This window comes from Sorghum bicolor, chromosome 1 (assembly GCF_000003195.3).
Source record: "Sorghum bicolor cultivar BTx623 chromosome 1, Sorghum_bicolor_NCBIv3, whole genome shotgun sequence".
Lineage (NCBI taxonomy): Eukaryota > Viridiplantae > Streptophyta > Magnoliopsida > Poales > Poaceae > Sorghum > Sorghum bicolor.
The window spans coordinates 58,213,349-58,229,535 of record NC_012870.2 but is presented as its reverse complement, the minus strand read 5'-3'; the positions used below and the strand labels follow the sequence as shown (position 1 = coordinate 58,229,535).

At 46.6% G+C, this 16,187-nt stretch overlaps 2 protein-coding genes and 1 long non-coding RNA gene across 3 annotated transcripts; 1 reads left to right on the top strand and 2 right to left on the bottom strand.

The window, feature by feature from the left end:
- LOC110429695 lies at positions 6,702-8,519 on the top strand. The gene is made up of 6 exons (XM_021446061.1): positions 6,702-6,920; positions 7,003-7,308; positions 7,400-7,645; positions 7,732-7,860; positions 7,936-8,038; positions 8,115-8,519. The coding sequence occupies exons 1-6, from the start codon at positions 6,724-6,726 to the stop codon at positions 8,433-8,435; spliced, it is 1,302 nt and encodes a 433-aa protein (XP_021301736.1). The 5' UTR covers positions 6,702-6,723; the 3' UTR covers positions 8,436-8,519.
- Positions 9,777-11,621, bottom strand: LOC8058089 (expansin-B3). Its single transcript, XM_002464899.2, has 4 exons — positions 11,329-11,621; positions 11,067-11,176; positions 10,730-10,914; positions 9,777-10,384 (listed from the first exon to the last, which is right to left on the bottom strand). Exons 1-4 carry the CDS (start codon positions 11,510-11,512, stop codon positions 10,063-10,065), a joined length of 801 nt encoding a protein of 266 aa, XP_002464944.1. The 5' UTR covers positions 11,513-11,621; the 3' UTR covers positions 9,777-10,062.
- Positions 14,287-16,187, bottom strand: LOC110429705. The gene is made up of 2 exons (XR_002446813.1): positions 15,780-16,187; positions 14,287-14,468 (listed from the first exon to the last, which is right to left on the bottom strand). It is a non-coding gene; the product is annotated as an uncharacterized LOC110429705 (long non-coding RNA).

Here is a 16,187-nt window from a genome sequence, read left to right as displayed (position 1 = left end):
CGTCTCAAAAAAAGGATACAACAAAAGCAAGAGAGAGAGAGAGGGTGCTTGGAGATTAGTTGGAAATAAGAACTTCAAGAAACAGTTCAATTTCTGTGAACACAAGATATTCGGACAAACTTTTTTTTCTAAAAGAACGGTAAGCTTTGCCATAAATTATATCAGATGGGGTGAAAGAAAAAGAAGAATACAACGGAATCAAGATGATTCTCACATTTTTAACAAGGACTTAGATAGGGATACAGTTGGTTCAGCTTTTAGAAAGCAGAACACCTACCAAACGAGTAGAACAAGAAGCTGCTTTTTTAGAAGCAACTGATTTTGCGTAGTACAATTTTTGCATCACCTTGAACACTACTTTTGGCTTTCTGCCTTTTCAATTAGGTAGGAATAGAGAGACGTTTTACAGTTGTTTCAAATGAGATAAAGAGAGAAGATAGGTTTCATAGTTGTTTTAACCAAACAACTTTCAACTTTTTCAGAACACATAGCTCAATATCTGTTTTTCTAAATCTCGCAACTCACAATAGCTTTTTCATAGCTCACACTTGAACCAAACAGACTCTAAGTCAAGGTTAGGGTCTAGCTGCTCGGTTTTCCACCCATACCACCCCACCCTAATGGTGCACGGCTACTTCCTATTAGTAGTGTGATTGGTGTGGCCAACTATCATGGGTTCAATTCTATGGCAGTAATTAGTGATCCAAACTATCGCAAAAAAAATAGTGATCCAAACGGTAGGTCGATGCATGTGACTTTGGTGGTTTAGCACTCAAGACAGAAAGGATCTATCCTAGTTCGAATGTCTAAGCCCTATGTTTCAGCAGTGGTTTCTTTGTGTTAGAATGCTCAATTGAGTTCCTACGTTGGTTGAGAGAGAGGTGGTAAGAGAGAGCTAAGCTAGTGATCTAGGATTTCTCAGGTCAATTGGTCGGTTGCTCGAACTAGGGTCCAATCCCCTCTATAGGAGCCCCTACATAGCCTTATATACTAGAGGGCCAGGGGAGTACAAGGAGATATATTTTTTGGGGGAGATCCTAGTGTTTTGTGTCTTACTCTTTGGCTGGTGGCGATGACGGGTGCCATCCCTCGTTGCTGGTTGTGGCAAATAACCTGAACTACCCTAACATCTTCTCTTGGAGCCTAGAGCTGACTGTCAAAAGTTGGAGTTGCCATTGTGCCTTAGTTGGATTTCTCTTCCTCTTGGCGTCCATCACGTGCCACAAGGACGTGGCTACATGTCTGCATGCCCTCGTGTGACCCTGTGCTGGGAGTGGCAGACACAACCTTGTAGAGCACGGAGGAAGAGCCATGGCTAGGCGAGCTCGCTCGCTTGTCTTTTAAGTTGTACCTTTTCTGCCAGCTAACAGTGTCTTTCTCTCACGATAAATCAGCGAACAGTATTTTCAGCCATCGATTTTTAGACCAACGAATAGACTCGTATGGCGTTACCCAAGTGTCAGGTTTAGGACATATGTCACATTCTAGAGGAAGATTTCTCACATCCTTGGGATGGAGAGCTCATCGTGCAGTATGATGGCCCTTGTGACCTCCCCAACGGCCACCTTCCAAGGTTAGGGGCAAGCAGCCTCTAGGCGCGTGCAATTTGGGTGTGGTCCTTGCTCCAAGGCCTACGTTTCTGGAGGTTAGGGCCTCCCTTTGAAGCGGGCCATCTCAGGCCCAATGGGCCTTTACATGAGTCTATAGTGTGTGTGCGCGAACACACATGAAAGGTGTATCCCTAAGCACCTAGATGATTAGAAGGATCAGTCAAGGGGTTAATCGCACTATCACAACAATAATCAGGGGACATAGGTAACTTCCCTATTTGGTACTCAACACAAGGTAGCCATGAGGTTAGACGTATATAGCGAATTAATTATGGTTGCTAGTTGTGGGCAATGGGCAAAGTCAGGCTATATACCAAGGAGATCATGACAGCGAGGTTGACTGAGACCCAATAGGTTTACAATCTATAACCTTTATCACACACCAGTACAAACATTGTCATTGCATCGCTCCCTAAGCTATGATTATGTTAGTTTTCATGCCATTTAATATAGTGCTATGTAGGACATTCCGTTAATGTAGCAACTATATTATAGAGGAGACAGATGAAAACTACAAGAAACTAGGTCTTGCACAAAACCGAAGTTTAAGAAACAACATGCAATGTACTAGAATGAGTCTAATAGATACCAAGATAGAATAGAGGACAGAGAGGAAGATGATTGGGCGGAGAGAGCACTACTACAGGATTGATTAACCGCAACGAGAACATTTCCACTTCCGTGGCGGGCACAGTTTTTGCCCGCCACGGTTATTCAACCGCACGCGTATAGGCCCGGCCACAGGAACGCCCGCTGCGGTAAACGATTAACCGTAGCGGGCATCATAAACAGCCCGCTACGGTTAATGCTTTTACCGTAGCGGGCATTTTACGTCGCCCGCTTCGGTTAACTGACATTAACCGCAGCGGGCTTTTTATGAAGCCTGCTTCGGTAGTTCTTTGGCTGTATAAATAGCAGCCAGCCGACCCCTTCTTCTTCCTCTCGGCTGCTCTCTTCCAAATTATGGGGGGAGTGGTTTTGCCCTAAAATTTGACCAAACAATTGAATTGTGGTTTAGAACTTTGATTTGGTGGAGTAGGACATCATAAGAGGTACATAGGAACTTCCTCCCCTCTTTCCCTCCTCTTTCTCTCACTTTTGAGCATCCCTTTATGTCTATATATAGGTAGATCTAGATCTAGATCTAGTTTCATGGAGGAGAGAGAAAGCTATGTTTTTTGTCTAGATTCTTAATGGATGCATATGAAACCTTCTTTGTTCGATGTGTAACGATTCGCAGGCACGAGATGGATAGGTCGGAATGGATGCATGGGATGAATCGGGTGCTTGACCTGCGGTACCTTGTCGAAGTGAGGAAGTTTATTGCCACAACGAAAGCTCACCGAGAGAGATCGAAGCGGACGACAACCATATGTCCATGTTCTCACTGCAAGAACCTGACAGCCTTCACGAATGACGGTACGGTGCAGTCTCACTTGATTCGGTTTGGTTTCATGGAGGGTTACACAGTCTGGACTCATCATGGTGAAAGAGTGGACCCCAGTGGCGATGCATCTGGTTTGAGCTCGACGTTGACGACCATGAACCAAGAACCTAGAGCGCCCATCTCATCTCCAACGACTGCAGGGCCAACCTGTGGCAACAATGACAGTGCTCGTGATTACACGGTGGAGGATATACTCGGGGAGATGGCAGATGGTGTTGCAGATGGCGAGGCGGCTACCGTGGAGGAACCGGAGGATATCGAGGTGATCGAGGGTTTAGTCAGCCACATCGATGAAGATGACGTTGTGTATGGCTCCCCGAAGTGGTTGGAAAATTTCAGGGAGATGAAGCAGGCTGCACTTGATCCACTGTATAAGGATGGCGGTAATTGTCCAAAGGAGTGTACGGTGCTTCGGTTCAACCTCCACATGTTGATGATGAAGGCCCGACATGGCTTCAATGAGCTGTTAAATTACCTTGCTACCACGTACCCGACGGGTAACAAGGTCCCCGCAAATACCTACCGTGCGAAGAAGTTGATTCGTCCAGTTGCGATGAAACTTAGAAAGTTTGATGCCTACCCCAACCACTGCATCCTGTATCGAGGCAAGGAGTATGAGAATATGACGAGCTGTCTGCACTGCGGCGCCAGTCGCGGAATGCTGGATGTCGTGTGGACGAAGACGACGATGTGGCCTTGCGGGGTGGTCCGAAGAGGAAGAAGGGGGCCAAGAATAGCAGTGCCGCAGCCAATCGCATCTCGTCTCAGCAGGATGAGGAAGAAGAGGGTTACACGCGGAGGAAAAGTCCAGCACTATCGTTGTGGTACCTGCCTGTGACCGACCGCTTGCGTGCACTATTCGGTAACCCAGAGGATGCCAAGCTCATGTCCTGGCATGCATTAGCTGACCGCAAGAAGGATGATGGCATGCTATGGCACCCATCCGATGGCCAACAGTGGAAAGATTTTGACAAGGCATACCCGGAATTTGGTAAGGATCCTAGGAACGTTCGGCTCGCGCTGAGTACTGACGGGATGAACCCTTTTGGTGAGCTTAGCAGCTCGCACAGCACCTGTCCGGTTGTACTCACCGTCTACAACCTACCTTCCCATCTGTGTCAGAGGCGAAGGTATCTTATGCTGACCATGCTTATCTCAGGACCGAAGCAGCCTGGTAACGATATCGATGTCTTCCTAGAGCCGTTGATGGAGGAAATGCAGGAGTTATTTGATGTTGGGGTAGAGATGATTGATGCATCTCGCAAAGAGAAGTTCACCAAGCCATCATCATTGTCACCATCACCGATTACCCCGGTCTCTTCTCACTATCAGGGCAGATCAAAGGGAAGATCGGCTGCGTAGTGTGCATCGACGGGACCTGCTACACTTATCTCCAGGGATCTCACAAGATGGTGTACATGAGGCATAGACGGTTCCTCGTCAAGAAGCACAGGTACAGAAGAAGAGATGGTGAAGGATATGGATCACATAGAGTTTGGCAAGAAGAAGAAGAAGGTACCAGAAGAAGAGGGGACAAAACAGACAAGAAAGCGAAAGCGGGACACGAAGGAGGACGCCGCACCGCCTGTCCCTTTCAAGAAGAAATCGATTTTCTTCAAGTACCTGTCATACTGGAAAACCCTGAAAACACCCCATGCCATTGACTGCATGCACCTCGAGAAGAACGTCTTCGATAGCACCATCGGTGTCCTACTGGACATCAAGAGCAAGACGAAGGATGGCCTGAAGTCACGGTTGGATCTTGTGAACCAGGGCATCAGGAAGGACCTTCACCAGGGTCCGACTCATAACGGCAAAGTCAATCTACCAGGTGCGTCCTACAACCTAAGGCATGACGAGAAGATTGCTATGCTCAAGTTGTTGAGGGGTATCAAGGTGCCGACCGGTTTCTCTTCCAACATCAAGAGTCTGGTGTCCATGAAAGACCTCACACTGGCCAGCTACAACTCACATGACTGTCACGTCATGCTGACGGTGTTCCTTCCAATCGTGATTAGGGCTATCGGTCCAGAATACGTGAAGATGGTGGTCACTCGGATGTCATACTTCTTTAACCGTATCACCCAGAAGGTCATCGGTAAGGCTGACCTGCCTGCCCTGAAGGAGTTCATTGCAGAGACCCTCTGCTAGCTCGAGATGTGCTTTCCCCCGTCTTACTTTGATATTATGCCACACCTGATGATGCACATGGTTGATTAGATCGAGCAACTTGGCCCCGTGTACCTACACCGGATGTGGACGTACGAGCGGTTCATGTCCACCCTCAGCAGATACGTCCATAACCGTGCTTACCCAGAAGGCTCTATGATTGAGGCATACACAACTGAGGAGTCGGTGAACTGGTGGCGTCCTGTGCCTTTCGCAACTTCAAGTCGATGCTGGCACGGGACTTTCTAAAGAAGAAGAAGTCACCCTACCAGAAATACACTATGGTGAAGGAGCATGTGTGGGAAGAATTCTGCCGAATCAGGACGACCGTTGAAGCAGAGGCAAAGAGCGCCAAGTTCAGTGCTCTGGTGAAACAGAACAAGCATCCCCACCACTTGGGCATGATTGGCTATGTCGGACATAGGGCTCGATGGCGGGCAGAAGAACAGGCTAGACAGGCTGTTGGGATTCCTGATACGTACAAAGACGTTGATGTTAGAGCTAAGGAGTTCATGTATGCCCGCGTTCCAAAGAAGCTAAAGCCAGACGCGACCAAGTACAACGAGCCGCAATATGAGGAGTTGGAGAAGGCTCTCGTCCAGGCCGCCAAATCTAAGGACAACATCGAGGTCCGCAGGGGCCATGACTTACTGACCAAGGTCCTCGGAACCCCAGAGCATCGCGGCCGTGTTCGTGGAGTCCAGTGCAAGATGAGCTGGAAGTTGGTCGAGTCGCGGCAGGCCGACGCATCCGCATACAAGTCAAGGCAGAAGTACAAGGACACGTTGTATTAGAAAGGCTTCGAAGAAGGCATGGCCGAGGTGATCAAACAATCAATAAAAAAGAAGCCTTCACGAGCAATGAGCCTGAAATGGTGGCGATGAGGTCACAGATGTTTTGCGAGGCTGGCCTGGCCACGGCTCCACTTCAACAACCGCAAGGGCTGTCGATGATCGAGGGTCAACCAAGGCACTGGACCGAGGACGTCTAGAAAGACACACACATCCAACTTCTGATCCCGTTCGGAAGATCCAAGAAGATGTATATAGCTGAGGGAATGCTACATCCAAAAGCATAGATTTCAGCCTAGAGGAAATCCCAGAAGGCTATGTGGTCGTGACCCCACTCTGGAATGTGCCAGAGCAAGAAGAGTACGAATTGGACCTTTCAAACATACAACACGTCAGATTTCTTGGGCAGGCCATTGGTCATGAAGTTCTGTGGAATAAGGAAGACATTGAGATCATTCCACCGACACCAACTCCGACACCGACACCAGGATCGCAGCCATCAACTATCGGATCACAACGATCAGTGGCTAGATCTTGTCCCCCCGATGATCCTGATGGCAGTGGCGATGATGCTGAAGGCGATGGCGAGGACAAGGGCAAAGGACAAGGTGATGGCGATAGCCATGGCCAGGACAAGGAGAAGGCACAAGACAAGAACGATGGCGGAGATAAGGAGAAGGCACAAGTAGATGAGGGGCACAAAGACATGGGTGCAACCTGTGCCCCTCCTACAAATAGTCCTCCTTGGAGCCCAAGCAGACAACAAGAAGGAGGCATGGAGGAGGCAACAAGGACTAAGACACCACCGCCAACATCTACTCCTATGCTTGAAGCCCCTCCTCCACCGAGCAAGAATGCAGGCATGACCGCCACACTGCTCCCGTACACTACTACATCTGAAAGGTATGAGACAATCAAGCATAATATTCTTGTAACCTTTGTAACACATGAAATGGTAATAACATTTGTAACTATGTTTTGCCAGGCCTACAAATACTCTCCAGATCAATCTATTTCCCGAGGCGGAAGACTGTCCTGGCCACTATGAGCTTGGAAAGTTCATGCTACCTAAGGCCCAGCTCATCGACGATGAAAAGTGGGATACAAGGAAGTTCCACCTGTGGTATATGGAAGCGGCAAAAGCCGGGATGACAGGTTTCACCGTCAAGATTCTCTCGGAGTTGTTCCACTTGCCCGGTGCCGATATTCAGCTGCCTGTGGACTTCCAGGACATGTACAACCTATTGCGGGAAGAAGACCTTGACATCGTCCAAATCACCTTATTCTCTCTGTAAGTGATGATTGCGACCTTCATAGACCAATCTCTACATTTGTATTGGAGAACTATATGATTTTTAGGACACAATGACTTTTCCGTGTAGGTTGACGATCACTATTAGCAACAAAAGGCACCATCCTATCCTATACCTCTCTCCAATGCATATTGCTGAGAGAGTGATCAAGGGTTTCCAGATAACGGACCCAGAGTTGACCGTGCGGCAGAGGGAAAAGAAGTACGAAGAAAACATGAAAGAGGAGAAGAAAAAATTGTCAAGGTACATCTTTGAGGTAATGAAGAAGCTCAACCCGGATGGGCCGCATTGTATTATGGCTGCCTACCACTTTGGGTAAGTCGAAAACATCCATGTAGAGCAAAAGTGGCAAGGGTCATGCCTTCTCGTTGACATAACCTATACTTGTTTCAATGGTGTAGAAATGACCTAGCCGGCGGCCACTGGGTTGCCTTCCTCGTCTATCCTCAAGATGGCCGGGCTGTTATATTTGACTCGTTACAGGTACCGAACAAAAAGGGGTACAAGGCCATCGAAGACTGCTTGAAAAAGTAAGCCACCGAGCTTCTTGATCCTTTACGGTTATCGTATTCAAATTGACGCTAACACTAATACACTTCGTGCAGCGCTTATAGTGCATATCTCAAGGATCCGCAATGCTGGGATCGGAGAACGGAGAAATTCAAAAAGAGGCATAAGCACCACCTCAAAATCCGATGTGATTTCCCCGTAAGTATATTTCAAAGGTAGTTCAATTATGCTTTTGGTATATATGTGCTCTAGTGCTTTTGTATCGATCGTGCAGTGCGCCAAACAACCCTTGGGATCAAAGGCATGTGGCTTGTACACCTGCGAGAACCTAAGGGAAAGCAAGGAGTACACCAACAGCTGGAAGAAGCTCAAAGAAGCAGTGAAGAATCGTGGTGAGACGATGAAGAATGAACGCCAAGCTTTTAAGCAAATCAAGGCGGACATCTGTAAGTTCATTCTAGAGAAATGCGTGCTCCAAGGCGAACCATTCTTCGACAATGAAGGTGAATTGGCAGTTCGACCAGAGTTCGAGAAGCTTAGTAGATGGGACACCATGCTACGGCCGACGGATTACACCCACGCAGTAGAATTGTGATGTGTAGCGGATTCGCGGGTTTCATATGTGTATATGTGGATGATGAGAACAACTAAGTGGATTTATATATTATGTTGTGTCTTATGTATTGAACTTTCAGGCATATGTGTGTCTATATATATATATATATATATATATATCTTCTATTTCTGAAATGAAATCTAGATTCTGAAATTTGTAAATTGTTTAAATTCATATGCAGCAATGGTTCTGCAATGTGTTTTTTATTTAAAAACACTTAACCGTGGCGGGCAACATAAAGTAACCGCTACGGTTAATAGCAGTATCCGTAGCGGGCAACATAAAACGCCCGCTGCGGTTAATCTATTAACCGTAGCGGGCGACGTAAAGAGCCCGTTGCGGTAAATGGGAATTAACCGTAGCGGGTGCTTTACGTTGCCCGCTGCGGTTAATCCATTTACCGTAGCGGTCAGCGGAGCCTGCCACGGAAGTGGTCACGATTTACCGTGGCCTTATGGCCGTGGCGAACGCGTATGCCCGCTACGGAAAAGGGAAAATGCCCGCCACGGTTATTCTTTCTGCAGTAGTGGAGAGGAAAAAGATGATTGAAGGAGATTTATTTTGTAGTGTAGTTTCTTAGGGAGTGTTTGGTTGGGATTGTTAAAGTTTAACAGGTACTGTAGTATTTTCGTTTTATTTTTCAATTAGTATCCAATCATGGACTAATTAGGCTCAAAAGAGTCGTCTTGCAAATTACTCTTTAGCCATATTTTTAGTTTCGTAAATAGTCTATATTTAGTACTTCATGTATGTGTCCAAACGTTCGATGTGACGGGTGGTAAACTTTACCGCCCATAACCAAATAGGCCTTTAGATTGTCTGGCCTTGTTCAGTTGGCAAAAATTGTTGGTTTTGGGTACTGTAACACTTTCGTTTGTATTTGATAAATAGTGTCCAATTATGAACTAACTAGACTTAAAAGATTTTGTCTCGTAAATTACAGGCAAACTGTGTAATTAGTTTTTGTTTTTGTATATATTTAGTGCTCCATGTATGTACCGTAAGATTCGATGTGACAGATAATCTTAAAAATTTTTAGGTACTTTTTTGAAACTGAACAAGGCCATAAATAGAAACTATTAAGGACTTGTGTGATGCTCATGTATTTTATTATCTCAATCTATGTGTGTTAGGGTGTGAGTTAAATTCTATACCAACCTAGCTGCACACCCGCTATTAGGATAGATACGTACGCTTATTTACTTGCGACTTAATTCTACGTACCACGCATTATATCTGTGATGTGTGGATTAAGGTAGACATATGAGCATCAAACAAGACCTAATAAGTAGTATTTTCATTGGTATCGCCCTTAGTTAGTGGTACACAAGTGTTCGTACTTTATAACTTTGATTGATCACATAACACGGTACATCGGCAGTGGGCGGGAAAGCACATGCAAACTTGCCTCCTCTGTTTCCCACTCGTGAATCTCGCACTCTAACAAATCGTACAGACGGCATATATAGCCGGATTCCTGATATCTCACCTACTAGTTAAACTGAGACACCTCATCAATCCAATAATGTATTTCCACATAGATACGGTACATACCAAATTAATCAAAAAACAATGACCCCGAATAATTGATGTCCTAAGCAATAAATCAATACTGGATAATGGAGCGGTAGTAGGTGTTGGGCACCCAGTTGGCCGGGATGACCTGATTGGCCACCAGCGTCCTGCCGGACTCGTTTGTGATGCGCAGCGAGAAGGGCGCCTGCAGCCTGTGGTTGGAGTCGAGCCTCCAGATGGATCCCCAGGACTCGCGCATCGGCGTCCAGTAGCCGGAGTTGGCCTCCATGAGGTCCACCTGCACCACGTCGCCGTCGCCATCTTCAAACTCGACGAGCACCGCGAGGTAGACGGAGTTGGACCCCTCCTCGACGTGGAATGTCACCTTCTGCCCAGGGTAATTGCAGGGCACTCTGCAGGAATTAAAGCCATGTGATATGTTGGATTAGGCTTTCAGCTTCAGATAGTAGAACACAGGTATAGTATGCGCAAGACAAGTTGTGAAAGTACGTCCAAGTATATATATAGTACTAAGATCTATCTGTGCGAATCTACTTGGGACCGCCCAATGGATAATCGGTCACTGTCGTTAGAGTTATAGTTGCGCAAAGTACAGGGGCTCCACAGCACCAGTAATCAGTAAATAGAGGGTCGAAATATGATTGTGTTCCGGTAGTAGGGTCTACTACTGCAGGTTGTTGCATTGTCTGTTGGCTCTGTCTCCGCAACGAGCTAGAAATGCTTGTTCCTCCACCTACCTCTTGAACTGGATGTCGATGATGCCGGCGTGGCGGAGCTCATCGCTGCGGCCAGGTTTAGCCATGGCGCCGAACGCCGTGCCGCTGAGGTCGAAGTGGTACTTAGCGACCGGATAGTAGTTCATGTCGGTGATGATCACCGTCTCCGGGTTGCCGGAGCATGCAGCGTGGTTTTGGCATCGGATCTGCAAATTAAAAAGGGCAGTAAAACTACTGAGTGAGCGTGATGTGAGTCAAAAGCCAAAACTGTGCATGAGCTTTCCCTTTGCTTTGCATTAGGCCACCAATGTTAACTTCATCTCTGACGGCCAATTCATCTAGTACTTCTTCTTCGTACCTGGTAGCATGAGCCGCAGCCCTTGCCGTCCTTGAACAGTGGCTCGTTGCCACACGACGTCATCGCGGAGAACGGAGGCAGGTTCACGTTCTTGAACCCACAGGCACCACCTGCATGCACACAAATGGATGCCGCGCGCGGCATGTAAAGTTTACTGATATATATCGTCCAGAAACAGGGCAATAGGCTACATAAAGCTTGTTTATTTAATTACAGGCCCTGTAACGTTGTTAAATTAAACTAACACCAAGCGTGTGCGTACCGTCGTCGTCAGGACCGGCGCCAGTAGGTGCCCCATACCAGGTGGCCCTGGCGGCCTCCCAGTTAGGGTCGGCGGTGAAGTCGGAGGCGTTAAAACTTACAGGCCGGGCGCAGGAGCCATACGTGACTAGGAAGGAGAAGATCGCTGCAAATGCAACAGCCTTTGAAGAGAAGGTCGTTGCCATCTTTGTCTTAGTGCAGCACAGACAGTCCTAGCAACTCCAAGCTTAAGAAGGTGGAGCTTAGTACTGATGAGATTGTGCGTTTGGATGGTCGGGGAAGAGCACCTTTGCGAGGGCCATTTATAGGCAGGAAAAGTATCGTTAGAACGCAGAGCGCCATCACCATCAGAGGTCGTTGCACCCGACGCTCTTTGGTAGGGGGGGTCACATGGGCTCTGGAGCAAATCATGCGAGGAACGGAGACTTCGGCCGGGTCATGCGTGCACCATTAAAAAAGTAACGGCTTCTTGGCAGTTGTATGCGTCCCATGCTGTGTATTGCTCAACAATGTCTTTCTAGCTTTCCCTAAAAAACAATGTCTTTCTAGCTACCTGCGCACTGATTGATTCTCGAGACACATTTTTAACGTTAGTTCTTCAATCGATCAGAAATGCACAGCCAACGCGGCCTCTGTGATGATGTGTTAGGAACGGGAGATTCGCGTACAGCCAGATACAGAAGGAAAGGCGCATCAGGTATACACAATCAGAACACAGACATCATTATTGGTACTGATGCACTCTAACGATTGTGTGCACCAAATTGCTGATCATTTGTGTTGGAAGAGAGACACCTAACTGTTTCAGTTTCATGCAGGAAAAGGCAGATGCCATACCGACACCACGATAGCTTAATACTAGCTAGTACACTACAATGATACGGTGAACGCCGTGTTATGTCTTATAAAATTGCATCAGGCCATATGGTGGTTCCAATAAGATAGCCTGCGAGATGTCAATTGATAATCTGCCCTCACTTTGTACATTGGACATGTCAAAACACGCAAGTGTTCAATTTCCTTTAGAATTAGCCTATCAACTTGTGCTCCAACACAATACATACATCTCCAATAGTTTGGTATTTTTTCTTTGCCATTTGTTGGAGTTTGCCAACTCTAGAAAGCAAATGGAAGAGAAAAATAAGACATCTCCAAGAGTTTTACAAATCTGACTTGCCATTTACCAAAATGTAGACCCAACTGCCGAAAGTTTTCACGCGCGGTCTCGGTCCGTTCGCGGGCTTTCTTCGCGTGGTTGGCCGCCACTCACGTTGAGAAAGTGAAAGAGCATCTAGGCCCCTAATGGATTTCGGTGATTAAAGACAATGTTGATTACTGTGACTAACATGTGTTTTGCAGAGCCAAAATCATTAGTGTTAGGTCATGGTAATAGGTACTCGATGAATAGGGACGTACATGCCTACTTAATAGTGGAAATCATTCGGTTTTCAAAGGATGGATGGACATCGTCAAGACTAGACTAGGTCTAAGTGCCATATGGTGAAGAAGGACACTTAGAGTAGTTTAGGACTTTGTTTTCCTTTGACCGTACTATTAAGAGGGGCTTTGATCTAGTAGCTTGACTTAGGCAAGGCTTTAGGTTTAGGTGTGGTGCACACTTGGTAAACCTAGCACTAGGCAGCTCAGAGATAGTCCTTAGATCGAGAGGAACAAACTTCGTTTTGGAACGGTCGCGTTTCGACGAAGTTTGGGTGCCTTAGTTGGCACCGGACGCTGCACCGGACGCTCTGTGAGTGCGTCCGGTGAGGTCGTTAGCCGTGAGAGTGCCTAAGTTCCTAGGGTTAGGCACCGGACGCTAGCACCGGACGCACCGGGTAGCGTCCGGTCCTAAACTCAGGGAGGTCTAAAACGTGACCGAGGTCACCGGACGCTAGCACCGGACTCGCCGGGTAGCGTCCGGTCCTAAACTCAGGGAGGATGCAAAGTTCATCCTCGCACCGGAAGGTGTCACCGGACGCTGAGAAATAGCGTCCGGTGCTCTGTCATAGAGATACAGTTAGCCGTTATAAGGTCACCGGACGCTCAGTGCAGTGCGTCCGGTGCAACATAACCAGCGTCTGGTGACCCCGTTTTCAGTGTAAAACGGTTGGCCGACCCTTGGACTTGATGGGGTATATTTATACTCCTCCACCTCGTCCATGGGAGGTCTCTTGCCCATTTGATCAATTGAGAATCACCTTGTGGTGCAAGAGAGAAGCAAGAGCCTAGAGAGGATTGAGATTTGAGAGATTTCTTGTGAGAATCCTTCTCTAGTTGAATTCCAAGAGTCAAGTGTGCATCCACCACTCTCTAGTGCCTTGATTGGGTCAAGTGAGAGTTCTTTGCTTGTTACTCTTGGTGATCGCCATCACCTAGACGGTTCGGTGGTGATTGGAGGCACGAAGACCGCCCAGAGTTCTTGTGGGTGGCTCGTGTCAAGCTTGTGAGCGGTTTTAGGCGATTCACCGCGACGGAGTGTCGAAGAATCAGCCCGTAGAGAGCACTTGGTCCTTGCGCGGACCAAGGGGGAGCAAGACCCTTGCGTGGGTGCTCCAACGAGGACTAGTGGAGAGTGGCGACTCTCCGATATCTCGGCAAAACATCGCCGAGCACTTTTTTCCACTACTCCCTTACTTTCTAGCATTTACTTTGTGCAATTACTTTGAGTTTTTACATTCCTAGAATTGCATGCTAGAATAGGATTGGAACTAGGTTGCAAAACTTTTATCCGGTAGCTCTCTAGTCACACACTACACCACAACCCTTAATCAGCGACTGACTTGAAGTTGTTGTAAGGGGTGTACAACGATGGATAGTCCGTGGCTAAAACTTACAGCGACGGACCTCAGCAGTTGCTGTTGAAGCCGTCGTTGTATGTATACAGCAACAGACTTTATCTTTAGCGACGGACCGTCCATCGCACCAGCAATTAAATAGGTAAAAAAAAATAATCCACATATATTTAAATCTGGACCCATTCAGAACCAATACAATAACATACACAAATGGCACATTAATCATACTTTCATACATCCATATCAAATGAGTACATAATCAGTTTACAACATAAGTTTTCACACTAAAAGATGATATGAATGTGTTGCTGCTTTTCCATCCTTCAAGCGAAAACCATCTAAGTGCCTGGGAAGATAGAAAGGGGTGTGAGATACATATTTATTAAGCATTGATTTAATCTTCAATTATATGCAAATCAACTCCATATGCCAATGCATGAGTGGGGTGCAATACAATGTTATTAAAGAAAAGGTATACCACATATAACCAATGTCTCACCATAGAGAAAACAAGGCACATTCCAGGAGCGTCATCAACCATTAGTAATGAATATAAGTATTCTCATATAGGAAGCACAGAGGACGAGTCAAAAGAATGAAACATTGTTTGAAAGGCCATAGTGTATTAGTTGTGGTTCTGAATTTCAAGGTGGAGGTAGAGTAAATAACAAGATAAAGCTTGTAGCAAACCATCACTACGTTTACTTGCCTACAATGAAGTGAAGACTGCTCTACGTACGATCTGAAGCATTGCCACCTGCTTAATAGGTATTATAATATCAGAGAGAGAACTCATTTTAACAAATACCAACAGTAGGTGAAGCACTCATATTCTCTAGCCCGACATACAAGCCAAACAACATGCAAAGTGCCAAGTCAAATGCAGCACTGGTACTTCACCTTTTTATATCTTTTAATCCATAAACCAAAATCATTTTCAGAACCTACAGACTAATATCTACAACTTTCATAAAGAAGACATATTTTTACCATGCCTTTAAGATAGCCTAACCCATAGTTGAAAACAGACCTCAGAATCTGCTCGAGAATTGAGAGAGCAAGGTTCACATTTTCATATACCCAAATCCTTAAGTCCAAAAATTATGAAATTTAACCAAAGATCAGAGAATTCCATATCCTACAACTTTGTTATTACTAACATTTGCAGAAAGAACATAAATATATGTAAAAATGCATGTAGGACAGCAAACTATTTATATTTAATATTTCTCTACCACACCATTCATTGAAGCACCACCAAATCATTATCAGCACGAGCTGACTATATGAATAACTGAACTTCTCTGATCAAACCTGAACTTTCAAAGCTCGTGATGGAAGATGCTGTGCTGGAACTGTAGAAGGCAGCTACGAAGGCTTCTTGTTTACCTTAGATATATGCACATTTTCATTGAATAGAAAAAATTTCATGATAATCACCGCAGTTTCAGTCATGCTCAACTAGCAGATGCAAATGCGATAAAGTAACTTACATGAGTGGAAATTTTGATCCACATCCATTGCAGATTTTATATATGGACTTTTGCCGTCAATCAATACATAATTTGCAAAGTGTGGTATACAGATTGTAAACTTGCAAGAGGAAGCTCAACACTCAACAGTAGAAACAAAAGCGAGCAAACAATGCCCGACTGACCTGCTCGGAGGTGGATCTCACTTGCGTGGTTTCACGGCATGGTGGAGCTGGCCCGCACTACTCGCGGTGGCCGGGGCGGAGGTCGTCGCATACACCCTGCTCCTCCTCGATCTTGTGCAGCAACATCTCCCTCGGCGGCGTTCTTGCCTGAGAGAAGAGAGCGGCGGAGCCCAACTCTGCGACGGCAGCCACGCGCTGCACATCTGCGACGCGAGCGAGGGACGCGAGTGCAGGGATCGATGTGGCCGGCCGGCGGGCATGTCTGGGCGGCGGGGATGGGGCTGTGGAGGACGGCGGGGCAGGCTGCCGACGGGGGCACACGCGGGCGGCGGGGCACGCATGGGCGTGACGAGTGGAGGCGGCGCTGGAGTGGATAGGGTGTTAGACATGGTGTGTATGTGGGATGAG